The sequence below is a fragment of the Sapajus apella genome, unplaced genomic scaffold (assembly GCF_009761245.1).
Source record: "Sapajus apella isolate SASKATOON/1434 unplaced genomic scaffold, GSC_monkey_1.0 scaffold13, whole genome shotgun sequence".
Lineage (NCBI taxonomy): Eukaryota > Metazoa > Chordata > Mammalia > Primates > Cebidae > Sapajus > Sapajus apella.
The window spans coordinates 14,322,440-14,342,250 of record NW_022436953.1 but is presented as its reverse complement, the minus strand read 5'-3'; the positions used below and the strand labels follow the sequence as shown (position 1 = coordinate 14,342,250).

The following is a 19,811-nucleotide window of genomic DNA, read 5'->3' as shown; positions in this document are numbered from 1 at the left end:
AGGCCACACAGTTACATAAAATATGCCAATTTTAAAAGATACATTCACTCTGTAGTAAAAATGCTAACTATATGCTCAAGAACATATATGAATGTTCTTAATTCCCAGGTAATTTGATAGTATTACTATGGAAAAAGTCCTTAGAATTAAAGCCAAACTTTTAGGACTGAGTGTAACACATACACAAAACAACAAGAACAAAGACAGGAAATAACTTTTATATTTCTATGTAGAAATTCTGTATTTCTCCAATTGCCTATAATTCTATTCCACAATGAGCCATACATACAGGTCAAATTCTGACTAAATATAATACTATAACAAGTCATTCACCAACCACATTCCTATCTGAAGACATGGAATGGAGCATTTTCACCCAGAAATTCATGGGAATATTTTAATCTCTCTTAAATCATAGTCTATACCACTTGAGAAAGCCTGTGATAAATTTTCTAAACACATTCAATTAAACTAAAATTTATTAATATTTGGATTGTCTAGTTGAGTTAATGTAACGGATCATACCTAAAATTTAAACCACATTTTTACAAAACTGAACCAAATATTAAAACACCCACAGAATATCCTATCTTTGAAAAGCTGCAAAGCCTAAAATAAGTTTATCACTCATTATAAGACCAATCCTAAAAATAACAATATAATCTTTGCTTTATTTAGAATAAAATAAATGGTCTTTAATATAAAAAGAAAACTTCCTTTAAGAAGTTTCATAATCAACATTTTATGACAATTTTTACAAATCTTATAAAGAGGGCCCACAACAGCAAAACCTTTATCAATTTTTCAAAACTGATATCAATGGATTACTATATTCCAAATGTTTGAGAATATATTTCCATTAATTAAAAATGCCAGAACAACTAATATTTTTTTTTAAGTGACACGTTCACATGTCTGCCTATATGCCCTATTTTTTTTTCCTACTACCAGCCTTTAAAAAACATTTCCTGACTGGGTGGGCACCATGGCTCACGCCTGTAATCCCAGCACTTTGGGAAGCCGAGGCAGGTGGATCACAAAGTCAAGAGATGGACACCACCCTGGCCAACATGGTGAAACCCCGTCTCTACTAAAAAAAAAAAAAATTAGGCGGGTATGGTGGCGCATGCCTGTAGTCCCAGTTACTCAGGAGGCTGAGGCAGGAGAATCAATTCAACCAGGAGGCAGAGATTGCAGTGAGCTAAGATTGCACCACTGCTCTCCAGCCTGGCAACAGAGCAAGATTCTGTCTCAAAAAAAAAGAATTTCTTTTGTTTCAGTACAAGTTAGCTTTATATACAAGACTGGAATGAAATCTACCAAAATACTAATAGTGTTGCATTTACTATAGGTGACTTTTCTTCTACCCGCCTAAATTCTTGTGTTATTTTTAATAAACATGTTAGTACTTTCAAAATGCAAAAAAAAAAAAAAAAAAAAAAAAGTTCTGCTTTCTTATGACACTGCTCATTCATAAGGCTCTGATTGTCAACCTTTTTTGGTAAATTAGGTAGAAAATGATGTGAATTTAAACATCTTTCACATAAAGATGGAAAAGCCAGAATGAGAAAATGTAGCTTTAATATGTCTAATAAAATTGTATGAACGGATACTTTAAAAACAGCAACAACTTGAAAATTAGGCAAACATCTTTTCTTTAAGTCACTTAGTCTCCGATGAAAATTAAAGAAGATTAGATTTGTTTGTGAAAGATGTAATTACATCTATTTTCTGACCCACTTAAGTTTGTGGAACAATTTCAAACTGTATACTATTAACAGTGCTGAAAATGGAATCAAGTAAACCATAAAAAAGTTGTAATTTAGAAATAAGCTGCTTTTAGGCAAATATCAAGCATTTTTTGACATGAAAAAGCACTCAAAATTATTTAGCATAACAACTACTACAAATAATAATCCAAGGCCTCTTACCAATTTCAGCAGGTAGTTGTTTAATTTTGTTCTCTCGAATGCTAAGCATGCTGAGTTTTGACAAGTTTTTTATGTCCTTTTCCACAGTAGTTATACGATTAAAGCGAAGGTAAAGAGTGGTGAGAGAATCCAGCCTATACACCACTGAAGGAATTTCTCTCAGTTTATTATGCCGTAAATCAAGCATCCGCAGCTTCTTCAAGTTATCAAGAGAGTCAGGCAAACTGGTAAGTGAATTTTCACTTAGAGCCAGTGTCATGAGATTTACTAAACAGCCCACCTCTGCTGGGAGGGACTGCAATTTGTTACTGTATAAATAAAGTTCTGTTAATTGAGTCAACTCTTTGATTGATGATGGCAATATGTGTATTGATCTCTTGGATAAGTCCAAACGCATTGAATTCTCTTCTCGGCATTTGTTGAGCTCTTTAATCACCTCTGCATTGCTGGATTTTTTTCTAGTCCCAGGTGCTGGGTTTGGCCTTTTGATCGTATTGTCAACTGAAAATGCCACCCCTGGCTGGGCAGCACTGGAGTCCTTCTTTCCATCTTTGGCATCTTTCCCTTTGGTCTTAGGTTCTTTTTCTTTGCTCTCTTTCCCAAAACCTCCAGAGGCTTTTGCCTCCTTTTCTCTTTCCTTGGCTGATGGTACTTTGGGATCTTTTTCTTTAGAGTCTTTTTCTTTTCCTAAACTACTACTCATGGTGACTCAAGCCTGGACAAAAACTACATGAACTCCTTTTATTTTCCAGTAATTGAATTCAAGGATGAAGAGATAAAGATCCTACACAATCAAAACAGTGTTGGCTTAAAGAAATATTCAGCAAGGAGTAACATCCATCTGTTACATGTTGGATCTAAAAGTACTATGCCCATTTCTGATAATTCATTCCAACTGGTAAAATAGTGCTGGTCAATCAATGATTCATTAGAATTCCTGAAATACAGAGAAAATATTAAATTACTTTAGATAATTTATATTAAGTAAATAGGTTCTGAAAAATAATCTTATTATAGTTTGCCATTTTCCTATGATTTCATTCTTAAATATTTATGAACATCCTTTATTATATAAAAATCCATTTAAAACTAGAAAACTTAATAAGGCTGGCTCTGCCTTCAAGAATCTTGCAATCTAATAGAAAGAGGTAAGAATACCAGTTACGTTACTATAAAATTTTATATGAACTACAAAGTGGAAGAAATCACAACAATAAACTTAATATTTATTAAGTGCTTTCTACGTACTAACATTATTCTGAGGAATTCACAAATATTAATATAACACATAAAACAGCACTATGAGATATATTGTTATCCCCATTTCATACAAAGGAACACTAAAGTACAGAAATATTTTTAAGTAACTAACTTGGAGACCTTGGAAAAGTGACGGAGCCAATATTCCAAATTAGGTGGTATGTACTCATAGCCTATATTCCTAAGTCACTACATTAAAACAGTTCTATCTACAATTAATGGGCAGAGTTTTAGATAACAGAAAAGATTTTAATGGTGGTGACGATAGAAGGGAGAGCAGTCTGGCAAAAGGAAAAAAAATGAACATAATGAAATACATACAAAAAACAGCACAGTTCAGGGAAAGGGGCATTAAGAATCTGTACTTTAATAAGCACTCCAGATGATTCTGATGCAGGTAGGTCTAGGGATCACCTTTGAAAACCAGTCACAATATCCAATGATGTCTATATTCTAAGGACTGAAAAAGTGAGACAGATCAATGGCACAGGGTTCTTAAAAGCAGAAAAAGTTTGTTGGTAAAATGATAGGCCAAAAGAATTGGCAAAGGATAAAAAGATTAGTAAAATCTTCATGGAAGGAATCAGTCCTCCCTAAACATTCTGAAGTTCAAAATTAGTAATTCTTATTTTGTGACTCTATTGTTAACTCTATATAACTAACTGATAATTATTTGCTACAAAGGATTAAAGATAAAGTAACATCTTACCTGACTAGCTTAAGAGGTTAAAACAATTATTAGAATTTCGTCAGACTACCAAAAGGATGTGATGTTAAGTGCTAAGGATTCTGCTAAGAATTTATTTTCATAGGATATGAACCCCACTCTAAATACAAGCTTGCAGTTTAATTAGACAGCCAAAATACATATAATAATTGATAAGACAGCATATTATTAAATCCTCAGAGTGGCATATGCTATAGCACTTTTGAGAAAATTGATCAGTGAGAATGGTTGAGAAAAGCGTACCAGAAGGACTTAGGCTAACTAGTCCTAGATTAGTGGGTTGCCTTCAAGCAAATAAAGGAGAGGTGACAAAGCATTACAGATGGATGCCATGAAAAAGTTTTGCCTAGAATAGGGAATGGAGCTTAGTTTGCACAGGACACTAAAAATGTGTCACTTTGCTAAAGCAAAAGGTCAAATGTGCAGGAATAACAGGAACTGGGGTAGAGGATGAATAATCTGTAAATCTGAAACTGCACAGTATAAACTATATTGGTATATAAGACTGTACAATTAAACAAATATGTCATTATTTGCTAGCACACCAGGAGAGCTCTATCTCCCTACTACTCACCCCCCTTTCAAAAAAAAAAGAATTACTTTGCACTACAATGGAGAGAGACTAAGAAAAACTCTACAGATACTGATTCAGAAAGTAATGCTGATAAACCAATATGAAAGCACATTTACTAAAACCACACAACTGTGAATAATGGGAAGTATGCATAGCTAAAGGGTTACAGGCATTGCTTATCAATTTGTATTTAAGAAATGTCATTAATATCAAGTTTCTGGAAATCAAACCTCTATTTAGCAAGATATGTATATCCTAAATTTAGAAGGCCACCTCCTATATAAGGATAAAATGAGATATATAAGGTACAAAATAACATATACTAAGTACAGAGGATAGAACAAGACTATCCTATTAAAAGGTTAAGAAAATTCAGAAAGAAAAAAAAAGTAAACTTCTTTAATGATAAGAACAAAAAAAGAAAATTCATGATCTGAGATATTTGTTTAAAAATACAAATTCCCAGGCTCCGTCACAAATCACTGAATCAAAATTTTAGGGGGAGGGAGTCTGGGTACTTTATAAAAATAAATGCCTCAGCCAAAGCTTATCAAGTTTGGGAAATACATGATATGACCTAATGTAAGATCTAAATACCAGTATATTTAATATTACATTTTTTGAATATAATTCAAAAATAATGAAGGATGAAGGTAATAGGTGGGTCAAGAAAGAAACTATATTAATGAAAAGACAAGTTATTAATAAAGTTCCCACTGAAATCTAAAAGGACTTCTCATAATCCACAATACCATCCACTGTATCTGAAATTCAGACTGATATTTTAACTGTTGATGGGTTTACTGCAGTGATGAATTTGAACTAGTGACCCACACACTCATCCTGTAGCTCTTGTACTTAATGAGATCTGCTGATACATATTCCGGTAATAGCTCCTAAGAAATATAACTAGTCAGAAAATAAAATTTTTGACCTTGACAAAATCAGTATGCTTTACTTAAAGCAAATTAACTAACCAGTCAGCCTTGACTATTAAGTAAAAATTTTTCACATCCAGTAAAAATATATTGTGGCCAAGAAAACAAATTATCTGACAGTCAAAAATTAAATTCTGGATCTAGCTCAGAACTGAATCAGGTGACCCCAAACATTTTAGATAAGAAAACATATTGAAAGTAAGCTTTCCTGTTTCTTGGAAAGAAGTAATTTATTCGATAGTTGTTTTTTAATCACTTCAACTCTACTGTTTTGGGGAAAGGCTAAGCTATATTTGCACACGATTTGAATCTTGTACCCACTTAGGTAATAGAATACACAGTACCAGTCTCAAAATGCTTAAAATCTAGAGATAAAAGCATAAAACTGCATCAATCATTAGGCTGAGGTTGGCAATGAGGTTTTCATCCTGGGATCTTTTCTGCCCCAGAGGAGTCTTTTAGTCACCTGCACCTAGTAACTACCACATATGAAGCACTTGATATGTTAGCTCCCTTGAATAGAATACATTTTACCAACAGTGACCCCAAACAAACTACAAATTTGGCCAGGTGTGGTGGCTCACACCTGTAATCCTAGCACTTTGGGAGGCTGAGGCGGGCAGATCACTTGAAGTCAAGAGTTGGAGACCAGCCTGACCAACATGGTGACACTCCATCTCTACTAAAAATACAAAAATTAGCTGGGCGTGGTGGCGGGCGCCTGTAATCAGAATTGCTTGAACCAGGAGGCAGTGGCTGCAGTGGGCCGAGATTGTGCTACTGCACTTCAGCCTGGGCAACAGAGAAAGACTCCTCAAAAACAAAAACAAAACAAAAAACTACAAACTTGTTGGTGGAGGTCTGAGTTGATATCATTTTTCTCTGGTACATAACTATATTCCAAATTATGAAAACTCTGAATTTCAAATTCCTAAGTAGAAGAGTTCCTCTAGTCCCAATTTACAGATGAGAAAACTGAGGCACCAAAGATGGATACCTACTAAATGACTAAGGAAAAATTCAAAACCAGGTCAGCCTCTTCAGGACTCGAAAGCCCAGGCATATTCTTTCTCCACCCCATGTTGGATTTCAGAGATAAGCATCCAAATCATGATTATATGAGGGTGTTGATTATAATTAATTTAGGCTTCTAATAGCTTTTAAGTCAAGAGTCAGCAAACTTTTCCTGTAAAGGGCCAGATATTAAATGCTTCAGGATTTGCAAGACAGATTGCTTTCTACTGCAGGTACTCAATTCTGTCATTTTAACATAAAAGTAAACAATATGTAAAGGAGTAAGACTGGCTGTGTTTAAATAAAACTTTACCAAAACAGATCTCAAATTGGATTTGGCCATCAGGCCATAGTTTGCCAAGCCCTGTCGTAAGTTACTGCCGGTTTTAAATCATTCCTTTCAGGAACGATATTTTTATGCAAATTGGACACAAGAAGTAAAAAATGTAGGCTGTCAAATTTGGAAAGGCTGGATATTCAAATTTAGTAATTTGGACTTTAGCATGCAGACATCATGATTCTTTACTCTCTAAACTCTGTTTCAGCAGGGTACTCTCAGGGGCTGCCAAGAGTAAATATAAATAGTTAATAAAGGATTCCTGAAGGAGAAGAGGCTATGATTACAGTCATATTTTAACAAAATGTACCTGACACTGTTTAGAATGACTGTCAATGGTCAGGACTTCAGAAGGAAGGCAGAAAATTTAAAAAGCAATAATAATTTCGTGTTTAATCAGTGCCAGACATTTTCAGCAAGAATCATCTGGGGAGCTTAGAAATCCCAGACTCCTAATCCAAGAATGCTAACAAAATAAGTGTCTGTGGTAGAGAACAGTAAGCTGTATGTTTAAAGAGTTTTCCAGGTGATTCTACATAGAGCCAAATTTGGAAACCACTGCAACATTCCATGCCAAACACGATAGGTAAAATCTAACTATTTTTAGCTACAGTATTTTGGAATTCTGTAGGTTCACTTTAGGTTGTCTCAAAGTTTCAGGAGATACTACTGGCATTTAATGGGTCAGGTCTGGAGATGAGAACTATCCTTGCATACTGTACAACTTTCAAATATCTACCAAATATATAACTAGGTGAAATACCTGTTTATAATTCTGAGCACTTAGAATCTAATTCCATTTTAAACTGCAATATTTTTGCACTATTCTCTAAGAGTCATTTGTTATTTCTGATGATCACTGACACCCACAGTGATCTTGGTATCCCAATCACAAATATAACACATCTGTAACCGTTTGCACTTCTAACAATTACATGCATGATGATATTATGTACAAACTTTTGCTCTTCATTGCTTTCTGGTATCATGTCTGAGCATTTAAATACTGAAACATAAAATGCATAATAAATTCTTCAATGTTTTCTAATATCATTGTGCCTAAGCATTTACATAACATATAAAATGTACAATATTTTTCTTACATATCTCCTTTAAGATATTACACTAATTTTTAACAATAATGTAGGTTATTATCATTTTAGAATAGTAAGGAAGTGTTACAGAGAATATTACATAAATGGGATACTAGGTCTGATGCACTTGAGAACAACTGCTTTAAACTACACAGGTAGTAGAAGACAGGACTAATTCTAGAGACAGAAAGCAGTTGGGCATGAATGGGAGTAAGGAGGAAGGGATTCAGGGTAATGTCTGAGTTGCTGGCTTAAATAAATCAGGTGGATACAGCATGATTTTTCAAGACAAGGAACACAGAAAAAAGAAAATTAGTAAAATTTTGAACAAACTTATACTGAGATTCTAGTGTAGTCCACCCTTGAAAATGTGATTTTAGAATAAAGGAGGGAGGTCGGGGCTAGAAATAAAGATATAGCTTTGGTGTCAACAGCAAAGGTTTGAGATGAGAATATTCACAAAATGCATACAGAAGATAAGATGATACTGGTACTCTGAGGAAGATAAACGGATGGATGGGCCAAGTGTGGTGGCTCATACCTGTAATCCTAACACTTTGGGAGGCTGAGGTGGGCAGATCGCAGGGTCAGGAAACTGAGATCATCCTGGCTAACATGGTGAAACCCCTCTCTACTAAACATACAAAAAGTAGCAGGGCATAGTGGCACATACTTGTAGTCCCAGCTACCCAAGAGGCTGAGGCAGGGGAATCGCTTGAACCCGGGAGGCGGAGGTTGCAATGAGCTGAGATTGCACCACTGCACTCCAGTCTGGCGACAGAGGAAGACTCTGTCTCAAAAAAAAAAAAAAAGAGAGAAATGTATGGTTGACAAAGGCCTCATAGAGAAATAAAGATACACATAAAGTAAGAAAGAGTACTGTCAAAGAAGCGGCCAGATATTCTATTAAGCTTTAGAAGGAAGGAGTAGTCAAAAATACGTAACATAGGAAGCAGAAAACTTAGCTTTAGAGAAGGAGGATCTTTTTTCCTTTCAATTAAAAAATGAGAATGGATTCAGCTACAGTAAGCTTGTTTGAATGGAGGAGAAATAAGAGAGTTAGTTGAGATCATCATCTCCAGTTACATACAGAATCATATCTGTTTGGCGAAACAGAAGCAAATTAATCTGTTGAGAGCAAGAAAGGCAGGGTTTGTTCAGGAGTTGATTAAAGAAGTAAAAAGGAATGGATGAGGACACAGACCAGAGATAAATAAAATTGATGAGTCTGACAAATTTTTTTTTATCATTAATTTGTAGTGGCATCAATCTCCAAAACTGCATTTGACAATCTAAATTGTATTTCTAAATTAATTTAAAGTTGAAGGGATTCACAGGGCAAGTGTGGCAGCAAAATAAGGGACCAGACAGTACAGTTTGGGCTGGTAAGGAGAAAAAAGTAAACCTAATAAGCTATTAGTTTCCTAGATAATTGGAGGAAAAGGGAGAGATCAAGGAACTAGAAGAGTGACTTGGAAATTGGGGGGGGTGGGAGGGGGAAGGTATCCTACTGATTAAGAATCTGATGTTCTTCCTGCAGGAGAATTTACATTTATCCACATGCACATACATACAGCATTATACACACCAGATAAAAAACCATATTCAATTAAGTCAAAGGGTCGATATAACAGGCAAGCATTAAAAATCCAAAAAGACAGTAATTTATGGTAAAACAAAACAATAAGCTTTCAATCACAACACTCTTGAGAATTTGAGAAGTAGAGAAATTAGCTGATTTACTCAAGCACATACTGAAGTCACTGGAGCTGGTGAGGCTTGAAATCCAGAGCTATTGATATTCAGGGCACTATTCTAACCAATTTTACTGACAACAATAACATATTTTATCTTGATGAATCATTTAAATGGCATGAAAGCATGAAACAATACTATAACCAAAGTTATCCATTTATGAATATTACTATTTCCAAACTTAAATACAAAGATCAGCAAATTATAGAAAGAAAATATCTATTAAGTTAATGTTGCCTTAGGGAAAATGCCCAGTAAAGAGCTTGTTTTCCTGATCTCTGAACAAAGCTCCCTGTTCACCAGAAAAGGTGCCCTGATGTATAATTCTGCAGGTCAACTAAAACCTTTTCTTTCAATTATACAAAGAGGCTACAAATATACTTTACTTTCTCACAAGAAGAAGCTACTTATGAGATATTTCACTAGCAGTATATATACATTAAAAGGATTACTTTGTTATCAAAAAAAGGATTTTTTCCTAGGGCCCAATCATTTATTTTTTATTTCTCATAAACATGAAATACATAATGATTATATAAGGTAACGAGAGAAGACAATCTAAACCCAAACAGATCAAGAGAAACGTAAGATTTAAAACATTCATTTTACATAAGATCATTTTGTAACATGTAAGAAACGTTTCCAAACTGGCAGTCTTAAACTTCTGATTCCACAATTTCAACATATTTTAGGACAAGGAGCACTGCTGTGAAAAACAAAGATTTTTTTAAAAGGTATCACAGGCCATAAGGCAAAGAAGCAGAATTGCAAGCAGTACATCCAAAGAAGCAGAGTGGTCTTAAGATATGAAATGTAATACACGTATGTTCATTGCAGCCTTGTGTACAATAGCAAAGACCTGGAACCAACCCAAATGCCCATCAATGATAGACTGGACAAAGAAAATGTGGTACATAAACACCATGGAATACTATGCAGCCATAAAAAACTATGAGTTCATGTCCTTTATAGGAACTTGGATGAATCTGGAAACCATCATTCTCAGCAAACTGACACAAGAACAGGAAGCCAAACACCATATGTTCTCACTCACAGGTGCGTGTTGAACAATGAGAACACATGGACTCAGGGAGAGGAGCATCACAGAGTGGGGGCAGTTGGCGGGGGCTAGGGGAGAGACAGCAGGGGGTGGGGAGGAAAACAGGGAGAAATGCCAGACATAGTATATACCTAAAGTAAAATAAATTTTTAAAAAAGTATGAAATGTAGTCAGGAGTTCCAGACCATCCTGGCCAACATGGTGAAACGCAGTCCCTACTAATAATACAAAAAAAATTAGCCGGGCATGGTGGCGCACACCTGTAATCCCAACTACTGGGGAGGCTGAGGCAGAAGAATCAGTTGAACCTGGAAGGCAAAGGTTGCAGTGAGCTGAGACTCCAGGCAGAGTGCAGTAAGCACCATTTCACTCCAGTCTGGGCGACAAGAGTGAAACTCCATCTCGGAAAGAAAAAAAAAGATACAAAATATAAAAAACCTGTTGGATCCACAGGATTCATTTCAGGCAATTAGGCATGTGCAGATAGCAGATGAAACTATTAGCAACAACTCTGCAAAGCCTATAGTTTAATTATCTACATGTGTCAGTGCCTGTGTTACCCATATGTTGCCATATATTTGGGTTGTGTGACCCATGTACTTAAAAAGCATATATTTAATAAGGTTTCCATCATTTACAACTCTGTCATATTTTCTAATTTTGATGACATGACCTTTAAATTATCTAAAATTATTTGCTTGTTCCTTGTATGTCTTTACACCCTTCATTCCCCCTAACCGTTCAATGAAAACAGGAACTTTGTTCAGCGTTGAATGAAAATAAAACATGTAATTAAGTCATATAATTCAATTTCTACTCTAGGACAATGTGCTTTAGTAAAAAAGAAATAATATTTTGGTTGAAACAAAAATCACAGAAGACAGAGGAATGACATAAAGTCACATTATGTATTTCTTGGTTAAAAGAATTCTATTTTCCCCCTGAAGTTGCCTTTCACACTATTGGTTAACAGATGTTCCACACATGGTATCACAAGTATGAATTTATTAAGTCAGCAGTTAATGGGTCTATACAAAACTCTGCATACAGAGACTTCAATAAATGTCTTTTAAACTGAACTGAGATAATCAATAGATTCCCCCCACCAACTCTCTAAAAACCTCCTACCTCATTTGCATCAGACTTGATTTCCCTCGCAAATCTGATCTTTATCCCAAACTGCTTCATTTCAGTGAAAGACAATGTATGGTTAAGCAAGAAACTTACAAGTTATTCCTACTCCTCTCCAAACTTTTGGCAAACGTGCTAGACTTTATGACAAAATGAATCACAAATCTTCTACCCTCCACATTCATTGCCTTCACTGAACTCCAAGCTCTCATCATCTCTCTCCTGATCTACTTTGTCTCCTACCTTGGCCTGCTGATTCCCACATACTTTAAATCCATTCTCCAAAAAGTGAACAAAGCAATTTTTATGCAAATAGTTCACATTACTCTCCTGCTCAAACTACCTAATGGCTTTCCACTGTATACAGCACAAAATGTTACAGAGGACCAGAAATGGCTAAGTTTTCAAATATTAGGTAGAAGAAAAGATGTCTTAGAGTTGCTCTGTTAAATCTCAAGATGAATACATTTTGGGAAAAGGTTTTCTTTATCTCTTATTAATCTCTCATTGGCTTACTATTCCCCAGTCACACTGCTCTTCCTGTTCCTTGAAAAGGTCAATTTCTTTCCCACCTCAAGCCCTTGTCCCTGTTTCCTCTGCCTAGAATGTTCTTCCCAATCTTTGTATGGCTGACTCTTCATTATTAGGACGAACCTCAAGCTTCACCACTTAAATAAAGCTTTCTCTGACCATCGATTCTCTTTTATTTTCTTCATAACATTTATTAGTATATGAAACTACCTTACTCTTTTATGTTTATTTGCTTATAATGATTCCCATTTCCCTGCAAGAATGTAAGCACTGTAAGACTTCCTTCCATAAGATATCTGTCTTATTCACAGATACACTGTTAACATCTGAATCAGTGACTGTTTTACAGTAGGTGCTTAGAACCTATGTTAAAATAATATTTAAACTTTAATTTCAAAGTCACTTTTAACTTCAAAGTGATTTGAGAATCTGCTGCAAAGAAGCTGATACTACTCCTTTATTTTGATGCCAACATAAACATTTTCTTACATAATTAGGCAGTAAATGAGATGATTCTAGATAACCAAGTCTTCTGATTCCACGGTCAATATACTCCTGCCACCCCAACCATGCTGCCTCTCTCATGTTAAAAAATGTAGTATCAGAAAATAAAACATGTAATTAATTCAAATATTTCAATTTATATTCTAGGATAATTTCTTTTAGCAAAAAAGAAATTAAATTTGTAATATTTAATATTAATATAAGTAAATGTTTTAATAGTATATATTATGAACACTAAACTGGAATAAAAGTAAACATTAACAAATTATACATAAAATAATTGATTTTTTTTCCTTAAAAGGAGGCAAACTAGCTTCTTCTGAAGATAAATTATTTAGAATTTAAGTAGAATTTTTCAACAAATGTTTGGTCAAGGAAAACTAAATCAGTGCTTAGAGAGAAGCCAAATTAGAAAATAAAATGAACCAAGATAGATGAATTCACTTTAGGGTAAATATATTAAAAAGTAATAATTGGCTGGGTGCAGTGACTCATACCTGTAATCCCAGCACTTTGGGAGGCTGAGGGTGGATCACGAGGTCAGGAGTTCAAGACCAGCCTGGCCAATATGACGAAACCCTGTCTCTACTAAAAATACGAAAATTAGCTGGGTGTGGTGGAGCATGCCTGTAGTCCCAGCTGCTCGGGAGGCTGAGGCAGGAGAATCTTTTGAACCCAGGAGGTGGAGATTGCAGTGAGTTGAGACCACACCACTGCACTCCAGCCTGGGAGACAGAGCAAGACTCCGTCTCAAAAAAAAAAAAAAAGAAACCGAAAAACTAGAAAACTTAATATTTATATATATTTAAAATTTTTATCTCCTTTTTATGTTATAGAAGAGATATCACCAGATATCCATTTCTAAAATATATTTACTTTTATATTCCTCTCAACCCATCAAATATGCGGCATAAGATGATGGGTTTAAATACATATATACATCAAACCTATCAAAATATATACATATGTGTGTGTATGTGTGTGTGTGTGTGTATCGAAAAGATTTACTGTAACTAGATATCAGTTACACAATCCATCAATTGTGCTCCTTGGTATTACCCAAATGAGTTGAAAACTATGTCCACAGAAAAACCTGTACACAGTTGTTTATGGCAGCTTTATAATTGCCCAAACTTGGAGGCAACCAGGATGGCTTTCAATGAGTGAATGAATAAACTGTGGTACATCATAAAATATTGCATTATTCAGGGCTAAAATGAAATGAGCTATCAAGCCACAAAAAGACACAAAAGAATTTTAAATGTACATTTCTAAGTGAAAGAAGCCAATCTGAAAAGGCTACATACTGTATGATTCTAACTATGAGACTTTCTGGCAAAAATAAAACCATGGAGAAAATAAAAAGTTCAGTGATTCTCATCATTAGAAAAATGCAAATCAAAACCAGAATGAGATGCTATCACACATCAGTCAGAATAGCAATTATTAAAAAGTCAGGAAACAAAAGATGCTGGAGAAATAGGAACACGTTTACACTGTTAGTGGGAATGTAAATTAATTCAACCATTGTGGAAGACAGTGTGGCAATTCGTCAAGGATCTAGAACCAGGAATATCATTTGACCCAGCAATCCCATTACTGGTTATACCCAACGGATTATAAATCATTCTATTATAAAGACACATGCCCACATGTTTACTGTAGCACTACTTACAATAGCAAAGACATGGAACCAACCCAAATGCCCATCAATGATAGACTAGATAAAGAAAATGTGCTACATATACACCACAAAATACTATAAGGCCATAAAAAAGAAAGAGCTCATGTCCTTTGCAGGGACATGGATGAAGCTAGAAGCCATCATCTTCAGCAAACTAACACAGGCACAGAAAACCAAATACCGCATGTTCTCACTACTAAGTGGGAACTGAACGATGAGAACACATGGACACAGGGAAGAGAACACCACACACCAGGGTTTGCTGTGGGGTAGAAGGCCAGGGAAGGGAGGTTTTTAAGACAAACACCTGTGGGGCTCAAAACCTAGATGACGGATTGATCGGTGCAGCAAACCACCATGGCACATGTATACCTATGTAACAAACCTGCACATTCTGCACAGGTATCCCAAACTTAAACTTTCTGTACATGTATCCCAAAACTTAAAGTAAACTTAAAAAAAAAAAAAAATCATTGCTAGGGGTTAAGGGGAGGGAGGGATAAATAAGTAAAACACAGGAATTTTTAGGGCAGTAAAGCAATTCCCTATGATACTATAATGGTAGATATATGTCATTACACATTTGTCAAAATCCACTGAACCCACAACAGTAAACCCTAAAGTAAACCATGCACTTTCGGTGATAATATGTGCATACAAGTTCATCAATAATAATGAATGTGCTTACTCTGATGCAAGATGGTGGTGGCAGGGAAGACTTCGCTTACAGGGAGGAAAAGGGAATATATGGGAACTCCGTACTTTCAACTCAATTTTGCTATGAACCTAAAATTTACCTAAACGTGAAGCCTATATTTTAAAAAATGTAACTGGAAAAAAATCACTTAAAATATTGCTTTATTAAAAGCTAAAAAACCAAAACATAAAAAGGCAAAAAAAATTAAGGTTAACAAACTAGTATGAAAGAGAATATTGAGAAACTGGCTTCTCAATATTCTTAAAGAGAAGCTAGTAGTTCCATTGTCCATAACAATCTATAGAGGACCTCTTAAGTCTGTCCTAAATCAAGAATAAAAACACCCCGGGGCCTGTAAATTTTAATCAGTTGTAAAGACATTATTAAGCCAGGCCTGTAATCCCAGTAATTTGGGAGGCTGAGGCGGGTGGATCATTTGAGGTTAGGAGTTTGAGAACAGCCTGGCCAACATGATAAAATCCCATCTCTACTAAAAATATGGAAAAATTAACTGGCCATGGTGACGCATGCCTATAATCCTAGCTACTCAGGAGGCTGAGGTGGGAGGATCACTTGAACCCAGGAGGAGGCAGTTGCAGTGGGCCCAGATCAGATCATGCCACTGCACTCCAGCAGCCTGGGTGACAGAGCAAGACTCCATCCAAAAAAAAAAAAAAAAAAAAAAGAAAATAGAAAAAAGACATGAATACCTATGTATCATAAATAATTCCTAAAAATGTTTGAACAACAAAGATGTAAAATATGGGGGAAGAGAAGAAGAGAACTTTTTAAAAAGTTTTAAATCTCTAATTAGGTAACAGACTTGAGTTAAAACTTTTACCTAAAATCTCACTGCTATAAAGTGAAATTAGAATTAAAACAGTGACATCAGCAATTAGAGGACTAAAACCTTTCTGAATGACTTGCTACAAAATATAAAATGACCTGTCCCTTTCCATTCTACTGGTCTTGGTATTTTATGTTTGAGTTCAAATTTCAATTCTACTTGCGTAAAATCTTAGGTATTTCTGTAAATTCAGTTTTCCTATGTGAACTATTTTTTTCACTACTTACTATCAGAAGAGTAAGAGAAAAATTTCCCACAATAAAATTAAAGTCATGCATAGAATTTAAAAAATAAAAAGATATTTGGCATCTAGTACAATAACCTATTCTACAGATGAAATAAATGTTACTTACTAAAATCATTTACAAAACTCATGAACAATTATTTGTACTTTCCCAAAGTTAGGTACCATGTTAGTTTTACTGAATTATAATTGACAAATAAAAAGTGGATATATTAAGGTGTACAATGTGATGTTTTGATATACATATACAATATAAAGTGAATACCATAGCCTAATATATCCACTAAAACACAAAATTATTTGTGTGTGTTGTGAGAACACTGATATACTTTGTTAGCAAATTTCCACTATAAGACACAGCAATAACTACAATCATGCTGTACATCAGATCTCTAGAACTTATTCATCCTAAAAAACTGAAACTTTGTACTTTTTGACCAACATCTCCCCCATTTTCTCCAACCCTCAGAAACCACTATTCTACTCTCTGCTTCTGTGAGTTTGACATTTTAAAATTTCACATGTAAGTGACATTGCTAAGTATTTGTCTTTCTGTGCCTGGCTTATTTCACTTAGCACATCAGCCTCCAGGTTCATCCATGTTATCACCAATATCAGGATTTTTTAAAGGCTTCATGTCCCATATTCTCTATATATTCCTCCATCAATTAACACATAGGTTGATTTCATATCTTGGTTATTGTAAACAATGCTGCAATGAATATGAGAATGCAGATATCTCACAATATAATAATAATTTCCTCTAGATATGTACCAAGAAGTCAAAGAAATGAGATTGATGGATCATATGGTAGTTTTCTTTTTAATTTTCTGATGAAACTCCATGCTGTTTTTCAGTATGTGGGTGTACCAATTTACAACAGTGTAAAAGAATTCCATTTTCTCCATATCCTCGCCAACACTTAGTCTTACTGTCTCTCAAATAGGTGTGAGGTGACATCTAATAGGTATGAGGTGATATTGCATTGTGGTTTCCATTTGCATTTCCCTGATGATTAATGATGCTCGGCATTTTTTTCCCATACCTAGTGTATACCGTATGTTGTCTTTTGAAGAACATCCATGCAAGTCCTTTGTACGCCTTAAAAAATTGGGTTGTTTTGTATCACTGAGTTCTTAAATATATTTTGGATATTAAACCTTTATCAAATGTATGGTTTGCAAATATTTTCTCCTTTTCTGTTGATTATCTGTTCACTCTGTTGTTTCCTTTGCTGTGCAGAAGCTTAGTAAGTTGAAGCCGTATCACTTCAGTTTTGCTTTTATTCCTTACGCTTTTCGGATCCTATCCAAAAAAATCACTGCCTAGACCAATGTCAAAAAACTTTTCCCTTTGTTTCTTCTAGTAATTTTAGTTTTAGCTCTTTAATCTATTTTGAGTTGATTTTTGTATATGGTGTGAAATAATGATTTTCAAGTGAGTTTTTGTATATGGTACAGAAATAAAATTTTTATGCTCATGCTTCTGCATAGGGATATTCAGTTTTTCCAACACTATTTACTGAAGAAACTATCCCTTCCCCATTTTGGGCTCTTGATATCTTTGTTAAAGATCAACTGATTGTACACATGGTATAAGCTTTCTGTTCTATCGATCTTTATGTCTGTTTTTATGCCAGTACTACACAGTTTGGATTACTAGCTTTGTAATATATTTTGAACAATTCTGGAAACATCAAGTAGTATGATGCTTCCAGAATTGTTCTTGCTATGGCTGCTTGGAGTCTTTTGTGGTTACAAACCAATTTTAGGATTGCTTTTTCTATTTCTGCGTAAAATGTAATTGGAATTTTGATAGCTAATGTATTGAATATATAGGTTGCTTTGGGTAGTATGGACATTTTAATAATATTAATTCTTTCAATTCAAGAACTTAGGATATCTTTCCATTATGTGTCTTCCTCAATTTCTTTCATCAATGTTATATAGATTTCTGAGTAGATCATTCATCTACTTTGTTAAATTCATTCTTTTTACTTTTATGCTACTGTGCAGGGGACTGTTTTCTTAACTTCTTATCCATTGTTAGTTTATAGAAACACAAGGTTTTTGTATGTGAATTTTGCTATTTTGCAACTTTACTGAATTCGTTAGTTCTAACATTTTTGGTGGAGTCCTTAGGGTTTTCTATATATAAGTTCATGTCATCTACAGAAAGATAATTTTACCTTTTCCTTATTGATTTCCACATCTTTTTCTCTTTTTTGGGTCTAACTGCTTTGATTCAGATGTACAGTACTTTATTAACTACAAATGATGAGAGTAGAAACCCTTGTCTTGTTCCTGATCTTAAGAGGACAAGCTTCCAGCTACCTTTGGGCTTACGTAACCTTTATGGTGTTGAGATACATGCCTTCTATACCTAATTCATTGAGTTTTTATCACAATATGACAAACTTTGTCAAACGTTTTTTCTGTATCTATTGAGAGATCACACAATTTCTGTCCTTCATTCTGTTAGTATGGTGTATCATTTATTGGTTCTTGCGTATGCTGAACCATCCTTGCATCTATAGGATATATTCCACTTGCTCACTGTGTGTGAACCTTTTAATGTGTTGTTGAGTTCAGTTTAGCTGTATTTTGCTGAGGATTTCTGCATCTATGTTCATCAGAGATACTGACCTATATATATTTTTTCCTTTTAGTGTCCTTATCTGGCTTTGGCATCACAGTAACACCAGGCTTGTAAAATGAGTTTGGAAGTATTCCATCCCCTAAGGTTTTGGAAGAGTTTTACAACTTGTGCTATGTCTTCTTTAAGGGTTTGTAGGATTCAGGAGTGCAGCCTTCAGGTCCAAAGCTTTTCTTTTTTGGGAAGTTCCTGATTACTGATTCAGGCTCCTTACCAGTCATTAGGTGTAACTGGATTTTCTATTTCTTCATTATTGGTAGACTATGCTTCTACAAAAAAATTTTCCATTTTTTCTAGACTGTTTGTGTATATTCATTGCAGTCTCTTATTATCATTTGTATTTTTGTAGTATCAGCTGTAATGGCTTCTCTTTCATTTGTAGTTTTAATTGAGTCCTTTTTTGCATAGTCTAGCTAGATTTGTCAATTATTTAGAAAGAAACACAAAACCAACTCTTAGTTTCATGATCACAAAAAACAACTCTGAGTTTCATTAACTCTTCTACAGTTGTTCTAGTCTCTCTTTATTTCTGCTCTGATCTTTATTATTCATTTTCTTCTGCTAACTTTATGTCTAGTTTGGATTCTAGTACAGGGTTTCCAATCTTTTGGCTGCTTTGGGCCACAACGGAAGAAGAATTGTCTTGAGCCACACATAATATACACTAACACTAGCTAATGAGCTAGGAGGAAAAAAAAAAAAAAAAAAAAAAAAAAAAAAAAAAAAACCATAAAAAAAAAAGAAAACAATTTAAAAAAAATTATAAGTTTTTTGGGGGTTATATAAAAACCCATCCCGGGACATATGGGCCACAGGTGTTGAACAAA

General features: G+C 34.7%; 1 protein-coding gene across 5 annotated transcripts in view; it reads right to left on the bottom strand.

Moving 5' to 3' along the window:
• Positions 1 to 19,811, bottom strand: part of SHOC2 (SHOC2 leucine rich repeat scaffold protein) — an 88,752-nt gene that overhangs the window by 40,578 nt on the left and 28,363 nt on the right. For all 5 annotated transcript variants that reach the window (XM_032281601.1, XM_032281598.1, XM_032281597.1 and 2 more), the window contains exon 2: positions 1,932 to 2,868. In XM_032281601.1, coding sequence (XP_032137492.1) covers positions 1,932 to 2,634 — 703 coding nt within the window. In that variant the 5' untranslated portion in view covers positions 2,635 to 2,868. The remainder of the gene's footprint in view (positions 1 to 1,931; positions 2,869 to 19,811) is intronic.